Below are 14,276 nucleotides of genomic sequence, written 5' to 3'. Positions count from 1 at the left end.
GAAATGGTTTCGAGTCAACTCGGACCCAAACCAACTCGGACCCATGCCAACTCGGACCCATGCCAACTCGGACCCACGACCAACTCGGACCCATGTCAAGTCGGCCACAATACTAACCCGGACCCACGACCAACTCGGACCCACAACCAACTCGGACCCAATACTAACTCGGACCCACAACCAACTCGGACCCACCCTGAGTCAACTCGGACCCAACCCCAGGAGCGTGATTAACTGGTTGAAAATTTTTATTTTGTCCACTTTTACATTTTAGCATTTGGTAAATGACACTTTTGCACTGCATGCTGCCAAGCTGTAACGTCCTCTCTACACGTTATGCAGGGAGACAGTGGCATAGGCTTCCCAGAATCTCTCCGTTTTCCAGATCCAGATCACTAGCAGAAATCGAATGAACTTTCACCAAACAGCCCCCAAAGTTTTTGTTGCAATAAAATGCCACAGATAGGCCCTTCTGATGTACATAAGAGATGCTGCATACATACAACAGATACTGCAGATACACATCAATGTCACGAACATTGGACCTTTACAGTGTCTAATGGTGTTATCCTCCACCCCACTTTTCAATTTTTTTTTGGCCTGGCAAGTCTTACACCTCCACCTTGCCCCATTCTCTCCCCACCCCCAATACCGGCAAGATGGAGGAATTCATCCATACAGGCCTTAACTGACTGTCCAAATAACGCAAATAGGTTGGTAATTTCGAACAACACAAATCAAATCATTTTAAAATAAAAATGTGGAATATTTCCTATTGGCTTAAACTTGGAGACGGTTTTGAAGCGTCGTATGTCTGCTCGCGAGCTCATTATTAATATTTTGTGATCCCACGGTTTGTTATTTTCTACAATAAGACGTGCCATAATCACGAGGGATCATAGAATTATTTATATAAATCCCGAATTTGGGATTGATAGTTTCCGGTTCAGAGTATTTCTTTCACAAAAAGCCCCACAACGCGGGCCTATTTTGGATAGAGGAAGGCGACTACATTCATATGAGCGCATAGTTTTACTACTATTACTTAGGGGGTATCTTCGGGAAAAGACGAATAAAAAAGTTCATAAAATTGAAATTGATCGATCTGTCCATAATCTTGAATTTCCAACGAAAAAATGAAGGCCAACCTCTTCGCGAGGTTCAAGAGTCAGCGCTATTTCGGTCTACGGGCGCGTAAGATTCAGTGGGTCCGAGTTGACTCGTGGTGGGTCCGAAACGGCGTGGGTCCGAGTTGGCGTGGGTCCGAGTTGGTCGTGGGTCCGAGATGGTCGTGGGTCCGAGTTAGTATTGGGTCCGAGTTGGCGTGGGTCCGAGTTGGTCCTGGATCCGAGTTGGCATGGGTCCGAGTTGGAATGGGTCCGAGTTGGTTTGGGTCCGAGTTGACCTGATCCCACTGAAATGTGGGACCTGCTTACACAGACAAGTAAAAATGGAAACAGTGACAGTGGTGTGCCATGTGATATTTTGCACTTGTGCTCGGACGCCCGTTGTGCTCAAAGATCATCATGTGAATTACTTTCCACTTTGACAGCGGCCCCCCACAGGAACAAGCGAAGACAAGGAAACACCCAGCCATGCCAGTCAGTCCGTAGTGTCATACTTAACGAGACCACTAAATGGCCGGAGGACTAAGCGCAGTATCTTTGAAAAATCACGTATTTTACTGAATACGGTGGTTTAATGTTCAGTGTTTTTGACAACTCAGAAATAAGTTACCATTTGTCTGTGAAAAAGGGTCCATAACCAGCCGCCTTTTGAAAAAGCAAGGTAAAGCCCAAGAATGATAAGTCACGATTGCAATTCAAAGGATGCTTGCGGATTTTGTTCAGATTATCAATTAGCCCATAAAATGATCCAAACAAATTGTGGAAGCATGTAATGGGTTCCATTGGTCGTATGACATCTCAGTGATTGTCCCAGATTTGTCAATTTGTTTCAAAACAGCCAAGTAAGCTATTTTGGTAAAGTTCTTGAAAGCAAAAAGATCTTTTTTGTATAAAAAGAGATATTTGAAATACTTTGTTGCATGTATTAGAGAACTAATGTTTTAAAGAGCTCAATTGTCTGGAATTTTTATTGAACCGGATTCTCATATTTTTATATGCCACGTACATTTACGACGTGAAACATGCCATGGCACATCAAACCATTTTGAGAGTGCTTTGGCTGCCAGTTTCTCCTCTAGTGTCCCTTACTACAACAAATTGATTCAAGTTTACATAAATAAACACTTTAAATCTCAGAGAAAAAAAGCCGCCACTAGTACCATTTCACTCAATGGTTTTGAAAGACAGCCCTCAGTTACAACATAAAAAAACAAAAGTAATAAAAGATAAGTTTAAGTTGTCTCGCAGTGTCTTATTTCTTTGTCTAAATTTATCCTTGGTTACTTCACAAACGGTAAACAAAGCTGTAAATACCTATTTTGTAAACATATTTATTGCTGAAATTTATTTGGCGTATGATTCCTTTGATTAAATATTTTGTACGATTCATTTTTATGTACAGACACCGGAGTGATTTTATTCAGATGCTTCTGTGTACACATGCAGTGTGTCCCTGTTCTCACAGAATGCACAAATAAATACCAACTTTGTATGTGACGGGGGTCTTTGTACTTTGTGTACTTTTAGCGTGTAATAAAAGGACGAAACTTTCTATTTTTACTTATGCACATCTGTACATTTTTGACATAAAATTTGTCTCTAACAAAATTTGAACTGTTTAATTTCAACTCTGCAGTTCTGCCCAGCTGCCCCATGTTCCGCACTTGTTCTTGCCTGATTTTGTTGGATTCAACACCACACCTTATACATATATTTAAGAGCCAAATTCTCAACGGTCCATTCACTGTCTCGTGCCACTCACTGTTTCTTAGATGTGCATGTGAGGATCCATACACAAATCAAATATGCTAGTATACTTAAAACTGCTCCCCGACAATAGTTCAGTGGAACTGTCACATGGGTGAGGTTTACATGCGCAAGCATTGCCTTAGCTATGCTACATTTCATTTCATGGTGGTTATGCCACTTTTACCTCATCCTGAACATTTTACTGGCAACTGAATACATGTATGTTTCATAAATAGTAAAACAAATATACCATGATTAAGTTGGAATGAATAGTCAATATTACCATACCTCGTACATATTCACCCTACTGAAAATATCCAATTCATTTACCTATTGAGACCTATTCACTTACCCATTGTATCCAATTCACTTTTTTACTAATTCAATAACGAATTCCAAAACCACCTGCGTTTGCTTGGAATCGATTGGAATCCAATTGGGTTCAATTGGTTTGAATAGTAAATTCGGACCTTTTCTCAGTTAGACCATTTCAAACCAATTGACACTATTTGAATGCCAATTCACAATCCAACTGTAACCAACTGAACAATCGATTGAAACCATTTTAATACCAATTGCGTCATATTTGGAATCTCCAATTGATGGGGGAAAACAAATGGGAGAGAAAACATACCAACTGAAACCAATTGATTGCCAACTGGACCCAATTCATTCCAATTAAATCCAATTCCAAAATCAATTGGATTGAATAGGCCATTTTTAGTAGGGCATCAAGAATCAAACTCTCACTCATTCATTTATCATCACGTGCAAGGTGCCATTTCTGCAGTTCATCAGACACAAGAAGGGATCTTCACGTAACTCATGTACACATTAGTACTGAACTTTTCCCATAGAAATGTCACAAGAATACACAGGCATGAGCATAGCCACACCTATGCTACATGTACATGCACACTGAACATGAACAGGTGGTAGCATATGTACATGCTGCCTTTCCCTTCCTCCTGAAAACTGGAATTGAGTGTGTCTTAGGTTTGGTAAAGCAGACAGTGTGGCTTCATTTGATTGGATGGTCAACATGAGCTCCCCTTGGTGTTGCAAGTTGGGAAAATTCCCTCGGCTTTATCTTGGGAACTAGTTTGTTAGTTTGTCGACTTCCAAAACTTGGGGTGCAAAAATCAACTCATTCTTTCTGTATAAAGATTGAGCCATTGATTTCCTGAACAGTATAAGATTTTGGTAGATGAGGGAGTAAACTTTCCCCTTAAAGGCATAAATAATTGGCAATGCCAATCTTTGGGAATGGAAACAGAAAAATGATAATCATTTCAAAAAGAAAAACCATTTTGCATCCCTCCCTACTCAAAACCTGAAACTGGGGTTCGGTCTTCATTAAAATAGAACATACAGAAGTCTGGAAATGAAACTCTCATGGAGTCATTATTATTTCAGAGAAAGAATTACACGTTTTAGTTCCCATAAAATCCCATTACTATTGTTCTAGTTCCTCTGTGAATGCCACTTCGAAAATCCCAGCGTCAATGGCATCTAAAACTAGATTAAATCTCCAAGGTAACGGACCTATTCCATCACAAGTCAACTACAATCAAGTCTTGGAGCAAAGTATACATGGACATGTATTTATTAAGAGACCAATACAGGAATACCCTTTTTTGGTTATTCCTGTTGTCATAGATCATGTAAAGTAGGAGATTGATGGCAACTTTAATTCAGAAAACCTCTAAACATATTATATATAACGGGTTTGCCCTTACCCAACGTATATTAATAAACACTGTATGCTCAGTGCTTGTCCGAGAGCTTGCGAAAAAAAATCACAAGCTTACTCGGGTGGGACTCGAACCCACGACCTCCTGCTTACTAGTGCAGATGTCTTAACCACTCGACCACCGAGCTTGCCGGGGTCGGCTGGCCGGTATGTATTTTTACATCTTGAAAATAGTTCGCGGTACCCGCTGCTTCATTTGACTCGGACCGGCCAGCCGACCCCGGCAAGCTCGGTGGTCGAGTGGTTAAGACATCTGCACTAGTAAGCAGGAGGTCGTGGGTTCGAGTCCCACCCGAGTAAGCTTGTGATGTTTTTTCGCAAGCTCTCGGACAAGCACTGAGCATACAGTGTTTATTAATATACGTTGGGTAAGGGCAAACCCGTTATATATAATTAACATCTCCCCAACGCAAAAATACATCTTAACATATTAACGTCAAGATCACCTCACAGATGGATTTTTCTGCACTGCTGGGTTTCTTGGCTCACTCACTGAAGGCAGACATCTGTACAGATGAAATGCACAATTGGTTTTCCATTAAACTGTTCTGATTATGAGATCATCGATGTGAGGTTCCTACTGGTTTCCTGAAGGTAGGTCATGTCCACCACCCTTTTCAAACAAGTTTTCTCACTTAGCCCTCTTCTGAGTGGAACACAGTGTGGACCAAAAATAGGTGTGTATTATGCATTTTGGCAAAATTTCATCTACTGAAACCAGTTCCTCAGATCAAATGTATCTAAACTTCTCTTTCCTTCTGCAGACTATAAGACCCCTGTGGTCATGCAATACAAAAGCACACCATTCTGTTTCCTACTGTACATCCCTCATCGAAGATATTGATTCATAAGTCATGGAAATAATACTTTTGACTGCACTGCAATGGACACATAACAAAGAGTTGGGTCCGTCTTACTTAAGGTAGTCACTAGTATGTCACACTGCTGGAGGCAATGTTAAAGGTAAATATTGTCTCTTGTCGCTGTGGCTTTGTCATGTATCAAGCACTGTGGCCCATGCTGCACAACTAGGGCCTGATGGCAGAACCCAAGAGACAGGTACCGACGACCCCTCCGGGTCCTCTTGTGGCACAAGGAACTGGTCCCACTGGTGTCTGTACAGTAGGGAAAGAGAGGGCAGTTTCAACATCAGTTTCTGTGGAGACTTTATATAAAAGTCAAATTTGTAGAGATGAAGAAGTTTTAGTGAGTGGATGCAACATGGCATACATCAATGAGCAGAAAAAGTGAAAGCCTCAGTTAACCCCTTCGCGCCGGGAGGCGGCTAGACACGCCGTAAAAATTGAGATCCTCAGCCCGCTTTTCAGCTATTATTCTCGGCCCATGCTCGAGTGAACACGGTGAAAGAAGGCAGACCCTGGCTCTTGTATATATGGTAATTTGGTTTTTGTGTGTAGCCCAGAAATGAAAAGACCGAATTTGCATCATAATCACCAGCTTCAGAATGTGGAAGCATGAGTAGAGCCGCATGCCACCGAACAATCAGCCTTTTCACTGTGTAATTCAAAGCGTGCAGAGCACGCAGGGCCACAAACCCAGAATTTGCGGTTTGGCAGGTGGCCTTCGTGGCCAAGCGAGGCTGGAATTCTTGGAGTCGGCTTTCAGGAAGAAATTCCCGTCGTCAAGGGGTTAAAAGGAACGTCACAGTTTTCAATGTGTAATATCTATCATGTCACAGTCTGGATCCCATAATTAAGAGATTCACCCATTTGGGATGAAATACGGTATAATGTAATGGCAGGAAATGAAAGAAGGGATCCATGCTACCACTTTTGGACCAATCAATAATTACATGCACACATCTAAGCAAGTATTATATCAGTATACTGAATGACTGCTCGGAAATTAAGTAGCCATTAACTTTGCTACAGCTATTAATCAAATTGATCAATGTTCACTTAAAAAGATTGGCAACAAACTTTAAAATGTTACGTGAGTTATAACTTGTATCTATGGAAACATTTTTTCCCCCTACTTTTTGTCCGTCATGGTTTGTGCTCAGAGATTGTTACTGCAATGACTACCTGATATCTATCAGAGCTTGTACGTTATTCTCAGCTTGTTGGTAAAACTGCTGGAAAGGGAACAAGGGATCGTCTGGTCTCAGTGATTCATCTGTGAAAACAAACAGCACGTTTTCTTTTTACATATACATATCCAATTTCAGCAACAAGTCAGACAGAAGCTCCAGCTTCGGACTTTCTTTTGTCAGATGAAAATGCAGTTTTTACTGCCACATGTGAGACCAATACACAACTGACTACACAACATTTAGGACTGAATACATTCAACTTTTTGGTTACCTTTGCCAAAGAGTAACTTCATCTTGGCCTGCATCTCCTTGATAGCCTTCTCCTCCAGCCACTTTTTTTGCCTCCTCTTCTCTTGCTCTTTGTATTCCTCGTGCTCTTCCTCAAGCATCACCTTTAGTTTGGAAAATAATACTTGCAATTAGGGGAACAATACATGTGAAAAATGTATGTTACTCTTTACAGCTAAAGAGTTTGATCAAGATGATTACTACTAAGCATATTTGGAGAACTATTTGGAAAGTCTGTAAAAACTCGCTGCCTGTGAATGGATGTAAGCCAAGAAAAAGAGCAAGAATCAAGTATATAAAAGCCTGGATCAGATTTGATTATACGTTCATATCCAATATTACCGTGTCCCATACTCGACTAGGTTGACTTTTCATTCTGGCAAATGCCAAAATATGTATACCTTTTACATGATTTTGAAACCTTTTTCACTTGTACTCGGGCATAAAACTGATGAAAGCAGCAAGTGCCCCACTGTAAATCGCAAGTGGGCTAAATCTGTACTAGGTCAGTCGGCACTCCAGTCTGTACTTCTGGAGTATCAATCTGTTTAGGTATTGAGAGATTAGAATCCTTCACAAGACCAAGGCCCAAGTACAGAAACCTACTCTGCCCACCCCCCCATATACCTGCATAACTCTCTCCTCCTCCTGGTATAAGACACTCTGCTTGCCCATCAACTCCTCAAGGGGCTTCAGTGTTTCATCAAAATTGACATCTGATTCCCTTGGGGTGTAGATGCCTTCAACAAAAAATAATACATGTATACAAATCAGTCATTCTCGTTCTCAAATCCTGGGCAACCAACCTCAAATTTGGTCCATGATAACAGGTCTGCAAGTTAGCATAAGAACAGACCTATTTTACCCAGCGTCATTTTGTTTCATATTTGAACAGAAAATCCATGACTTGAAGAGTTTATGACATCATAGTGTTGAGGTCTTGAGTTGCAACAGAAAAGTATGGATATTTTAAGTATTGTGTATAGGATTTCCAAGCTCTCAAAAAATCTTGAAATTTCGTAAAGTAAGTACATAATAGTGTCAGACAATCTGTGATATCTTGCCATGAGAAATGCTGTCATTTTTGAGAAAAAGAAACATTTCATATTTTTGCCAAAGGTCATCCAGACGGATGATCTTTGAATGGCCAATGATGGTGTGTGGATGGTTTTTGACTGATGTAAATGGTAACGTGTGAAGAGCGAACAATCCAGTCAATTGTGCATGTGTATAATGTACCCGTCCATGTACATTGTACATTTTGGTCGCGCATTGATTGTGGTGTCTGCTGTCTGAAGTCAAACCACTGTACGACGACAAGGTGTTTATTCAACAAATTCTCAGCATTGCATTGCTGAAGAAGCACAAACTTGAAGGTAAATTTACCAACCACTATTACTGCGCAAAGCCATGGGAAAAAATGCATTTTTGAGGGTCATAATTGGTCTCCAGATCGGTCTGGCCTGTGCACTACCCAGGCTCTCAGGAACATCCTGTAGCCCATGAAGTTTTGCGAGACAAATTACACAAGCTGGGCGTTTAGTCATAGTGTTAAAAACGAACAGCGTTTTTCTCAATTTTCCTCAAAAGTAGTGAACTCAAAAAATGAAACAGGTCCTTGAAATGATACACAAAGTGAATCACAAATCCCCAAATGGGCAAATTTTGACAAACTGCAGTACCTGCAAATCCTGTGCACTGCCTTTACGGAGTGAAGAGGTGCCTTTCAAAATCTTTAAGCAAAGAAAGGGTGTCTGACTATTTTCATACACGTACTAGTCAGGTACTGGGAAAATGTGCCAACTCTAAGTTTTTCATAAAATTATCTACAAGTATGGGTAAGTTCGGGTACAAACTATAGTTCCACTGGCAGTCAATTGCTTTTAGCAATTTATATGTGCAATTCAGTTACGTTCCAATGACCCCAGTCGGTCAATTTTAAAATTTCGTTACAATTTACCATTTGCTGTGATTTTTGCAGCATACATGGTCATTGACATCTCATACAATTATTTCCATGTGAATGGTTCCCTCCACAATGATAAATGAAATCAGCTATTGGTAACCAGCAGTGTGACCATACCCAAATGATCGACTAGATAGTTCAAACCACCCATCCTTTGAGCCGTGTTAGTCCAACTAAAGTCAACTTTATAACACCTCGCCCACAGATTAGTTTTACTATTTTTATACCATCGCTTCAAAAAGACTATACCATGCAGCCTCATTCTGAAAAATAACTATATCCATAGCAACCAAAGAACCATATCCATAGCAACGAAAGCATAGGCACGTATTTGGGCTCATGGCAAACAACACTGGTTAATGAATGTATTCAAACGTTGCTGTTCCGCTTGGAATTCTTGAATTAAATTTGATGAAAGTTAATTCCAGTTTGGTGTTTCATTCTTGATTTTCAGCTTAAATTTTGCACAATCTGCGAGGAGGTGTTATAAAACATATATTGACTGCTTTATCTCGTGGTACAGTAAAACTAGCCTCCCTTGGTGATTCATGGAGCATTCTATTTTCCTGAGGCAAAGCCGCGGGGAAAATAGAATGCTCTAAGAATCACCTCAGGAGGTTAGTTTTACTGTACCACTTGAAGCAGTCAATATTTGTATAATAGTCGTCGCTCAAACTTGTCTTATCTTTGAAGCCTCAAGCCCCTTTCCACTGTTGGTGCCTGTTCCTTACCCTTTGCCTGGGCTGCATCCTTGCGAAGCTGTCTGAGCTTCCTCAGTCCTTTGATGAGTTCCAGAGCCTGAGAGACCTCTTGTTTCTTCTTTCGAACCTCATAGAGCGTCTTGTCGACCTCTTCCTGCAGTTCGACCTCCTGGCGCCAGAGGGAAGAGAATAAAAGATGGTGAACAGAAAACTTATCTCCAACATCTGGTGAAATGTCTGGTTGTGAAGGGATTTGCTTGGAGTGAGGGAATTTTCTTTATGGACAGGGAGAGGGAAACAGGAGTTTAGATGGCAAGCTTTTGATGAATGTTGGTTCTATAGCTGTGCAGGCTTTAACACTTAGAAGTTGAGTGTGCTTCTCTTCTTGAACAAGTTGCCCCATGGAATATCCATTAAATCATTGCCTCTAATGAACATCAAAGGGTACTGATGCGAACAATTCAACACTGTCTTGGCAGCAAGCAAACTTACAAGTGTAATTAACGCTTCCAACACAGCACAAACCACTGAACTGCCCTCACACAATCAACCTTTCAAAAACATTTGAACAGAATATTCAGCAAGGCAACAACAAAAGACGTGTTGATCTTGACAACTTGATGTGAACCTTTTTGAAAGAGGTTTCTGTTAAGCTTAAGTACCCTTTTCTTTTCTTGCTCAGCTTGTAACCTCTTGGCCAGCTCAGAATCAATCTTAAGATGCATCTCCTTTCTCCTGGCTTCCACATCTTGCTCCGCCTGGTACTTCTCCAATCTTTGCCTTTTCAGTCTCGCCTTGGTCGTAAACATAGTCAAATTGTCACAGTTTTAATATTAGCTTCCTTAGTATTTTTTGCTTTTGTATGCTTCAGAATGCAACACCAACTGCTAGTGAACACTGCTGTGCAGTATAAACCAATGGAGAATGGTTACGTTTGCTGCAATCAAGGACCTTTACCACACACTTAAGGAGAGCCTCTCTGGGGTTTATGACCCACATCGCCCCACAATGCAAGCACGCCATCACTACAAACTTTCTACTAGGCACTGACATTTGTGTACATTGCGAAGGAACTGCTGAGCCTGTGGATTAGTGCATGTGCACCTTAAGTCATTCCAAGAACCTTCCGGACAAACACACCTGCTAAGGTACACGTGTACACAGTGACATTTGACAACAGATTTGGCTGTACGTATCTCACCCGTTTTCTTCTCGTCTTCTTCATTTTGTTGTCTAGCTGGTCAGTAACTTCCTTACTAAATACTTTTGCCTTCAGCGCCTCAACTCTTTCCTAATAGAAGAAGAAAGACACGCGGTACTAATCTTTCTGTGTCTTAGGAATTCTTTGCCTACCAGTTGCTGGTAAACCGTGGCAAAAACAAAAGCAAAAGAACAATCCAGAAAGCGTTGAAAAATTCACTACTACTAAATAATAATATAGCCCTTTTTAAAAGTAATGGGCTAGATTTACATACCTCACACCAACAAGGGGTGATATTTCTGACCACATGTGCAAGTAGCAGGTAATATAAGAGAGGTCTAATTTGTTTGTATACATGTACGCGAACTGCTGATTACTATGATGTGGAACATGTCTCTTATGCAGCAAACAAGTTGTCAAAGAGGTAAAAAAAACTGCATCAAACACATTCAAGCAGTCAACAATTGCTTTATTGCATGGCAGTGAGACTCTAAGATACAATGTTGTAACTATTAGAGGGGAAACATTTGAATCAATGTAGTGTACCCTTTGATAGTTGACAAGCAGTATTTTTATGAGGCAGTATCGTTTAAGGCAGTAAACAGCTGTTTTGAATCGAGCGCTACTGTGCTTTACAAATGAAGCTACAGCATCCAAGGCATGGGGGTAAGGCACAGAAAGAGTTCTGCTTCTAATTACATGCCTTTCAAAAAAGGGGTCGCTAAGTCGGAAATTCTTTTGGGGGAATTTTTGTACTGATTGATTGGGGTCATATGCCCTTTTTGACAATTTTAGTGCGTGGCGGGAAAAAACACAGCTTTGCTTCACTGAGCATCAATACGCAATTGTTTTCATCACTGTGACAGCGAACCACAAAGGTTACTTGTGAAAACAACAGAGTTTCTTTTTACAAATAGCTAATGTAAGAATGCAAACACATAAGTGTTTTTGAAGTGAAAAAGTTGAGAGGCATTTTAAAAAGACAGACAAGACAACGGGCAATTTTTGTCAGGGTCGGTCAGATTTAACTGGAAGCAGAAGAAATGTCTACTACCTTTGTCCGATTAGCCCTCCTGCATTCATACTGCCAAGATGACTCATCTTTGTTGATGTGCCTACTCATCATGTCTTTCTGCTCGTTCAGTTGACGCAAAGCCAGAAGCAAGTCTTTGACTAGCTGTCGACCTTCCCCTAGCTGTGCATTCAAAGGAGAGGGAAATAAAGAGATAAACATTCAAACATTAAATAGTAAAATGCTTTGAGAATTAAAAGGTAGGGCTTTAGCCAGTTTTGTGAACTGTGGAGTTTTCTTTAAATAGAATTTCCAAGATCAGACCCTTTTGCTCATACTCGTCTGTGAAAACGGACTTTCATCCATCTGACTGGTTTAAAATATGCATTTAGAAACTTCACATTATGTTGTTAGAAACAAATAAAAAGTACATTGAAAAGTGACATACAGGCAGTGATGAGAAGCTAAGTTTTTTTTCCTTTGCCTGAATCAGCATCATAAATTGAAAAAAACAATTTGACAAGATTTTAAACAGTGTTTAATCTACTTGGACATTCAAAACACAATTTCTCTTTTTTTAATTTCTTCCAAATTTGCACTCACGGAGATGGGTTTAAATTTCTTATCCTTTGCCTTCTCTGATTGGTCTATCTTGTGCTTCCTCAGCCAAGTTTTCAGCCAATCCTCATCTTTTTCTCTTTGAGACTTCTCAGGCATGGGAGCCTGGTGCTGTGAATATGGCTCAAGGCCTTCACGAGACTGTGGTGGATGATGAGAAGGCACAGCTGGTTGATTTAATTCTTGGATGGAGAAAGGATTAGAAGTAATAGCCTCTTGTGGCAGCTGTTGCTGGGGCATTGCAAGGAACCGATGACCAAGTGGGTGTGGTCCCGTGGGATGCTGTCCTACAGGGTGTGGTCGTGGGAGAGATGAATCTGGACGGTTGTGATCTTGGTGCTGCTCTGGTGGATGGAAAGGTTGGGTTGGAGGTGGCACACTGAATCCTCCTGGCATTTCGAATGGGCGTGGTACAGGCTGATGTGGATGTGGCTCAAATGGAGGCAGGCCAGAATGGAACAGTTCAGATGAGTGTGGTGCAGGTTGGCGTTGCCCTGAGGGGTGTGGTTCTTGATGCTGCTGGAAGTGTTGAACATGACTGAATGGACCGTCAGAAGGAAAATGTGATCCTGGAAACTGATGTCCTGGAGCAACCATTTGAGAATGGTGTCTCCTACTCTTAGTTTCTGCCATTCTTTCCCGATTTGAAAGATGGCACATTGATGAGCTCTGCCTCTCATCAGATATGGGCACTGTGTTGGAATTGGTTGATGTGTGGACGATATTTGAAAATGGCTGCAACTTACTTCTCTCTGTCTCGTCACTTATTTTTAAATGCAGACATGCGTCAGCTCTCCTAAGCATGTTTAGGTTATCTGGACTGACAGGATTTCTGGGGACACCAGGATGATTCTGAGGACCCCGGTGATTCTCAGACTGTTGAGTTCTTCCCTGCTGCTCCTGACTTCCCATCCCTGGCATGCCCGGAGGCAGAGTCTGCCAAAATGGTTGAATGGGACTAGGATGGGGGCCATTGCCACCAAGCACTGGCTGACCCAACAACGGAGGCCCCTGGTCTTGGGGAATCGCCATTGGTGCATTGGTTGGGGTGTTCATCATGGTAGATTTTACTCTCAAACAAACCTGCAGTTAGTCACATTGGTTTGGTTAGGGCCTGTAAGCCTTACCACTAATAATACTGCATGGGTGATTTTGCACAATGGTAGAAAGGCATTGTGGGAAGGAAAAGGGGGCAATGTTTGCTTCTTTTTCCTTCCCACACATGCCACAACATTGTGCAAAATCACCCATGTGGTTACTAGTAGCGGACGCGTATGAGTAATGACACATTTCAAGTTCAGCTTGGTTTATTTTATCTAACTTAGACTCAAAGTCACCACTCCGCATTACACAGAGCAGCCTTTAATAGTTGGCAGACAACAAGCACAGTGCAAATAACTTACATGTATGTACAATTAGGCCTACACAAACTGAAAGTTTTCAGAATAAGCTTACGGAAATTGAAGAAACCGGGTGATAAGCAATAAGACATTGTTAGACGAGTGCATGTTCTTCGACAACATGTTTGAAGAGTTGATAAATTGTGTTGTTGACTGTTGTCACTGGTTGTTACTTACGTAAGCCCCTTGGCCTTGTTAAAGGCACCTTTGGCAAATTTATGCCATTGGTGCCAGCCTTCAGTAGAATTGCTGAGTCACGGTGAGACTATCCGCTGCGTCTGGACTGTAGGCTTGAGCTTCGAGAGTGGAGATGAGTATGAAAGAAACACTAGAACTATGCGCTAACTGAAAGCAACATGCGATGCGCGAGGCAAAAATAAAACGCTGAACTGAAGCTACCTCAAATCT

The 14,276-nt window shown here is 41.3% G+C and overlaps 1 protein-coding gene across 1 annotated transcript; it reads right to left on the bottom strand.

The window, feature by feature from the left end:
* Positions 1-1,663: 1,663 nt before the first annotated feature.
* On the bottom strand, positions 1,664-14,262 carry LOC110977297 (uncharacterized). Its single transcript, XM_087136954.1, has 10 exons — positions 14,046-14,262; positions 12,454-13,551; positions 11,893-12,033; positions 10,839-10,928; positions 10,300-10,431; positions 9,668-9,806; positions 7,598-7,710; positions 6,954-7,074; positions 6,675-6,765; positions 1,664-5,744 (listed from the first exon to the last, which is right to left on the bottom strand). Exons 2-10 carry the CDS (start codon positions 13,525-13,527, stop codon positions 5,624-5,626), a joined length of 2,022 nt encoding a protein of 673 aa, XP_086993080.1. The 5' UTR covers positions 13,528-13,551; positions 14,046-14,262; the 3' UTR covers positions 1,664-5,623.
* Between the last annotated feature and the right edge of the window lie 14 nt (positions 14,263-14,276).

This window comes from Acanthaster planci, linkage group LG05 (genome assembly GCF_054643075.1).
Source record: "Acanthaster planci isolate LZ-2023a linkage group LG05, COTS_SCS, whole genome shotgun sequence".
Classification (NCBI taxonomy): domain Eukaryota; kingdom Metazoa; phylum Echinodermata; class Asteroidea; order Valvatida; family Acanthasteridae; genus Acanthaster; species Acanthaster planci.
The sequence above is the reverse complement of the archived record's forward strand: the minus strand, read 5'-3'. Positions and strand labels throughout refer to the sequence as shown.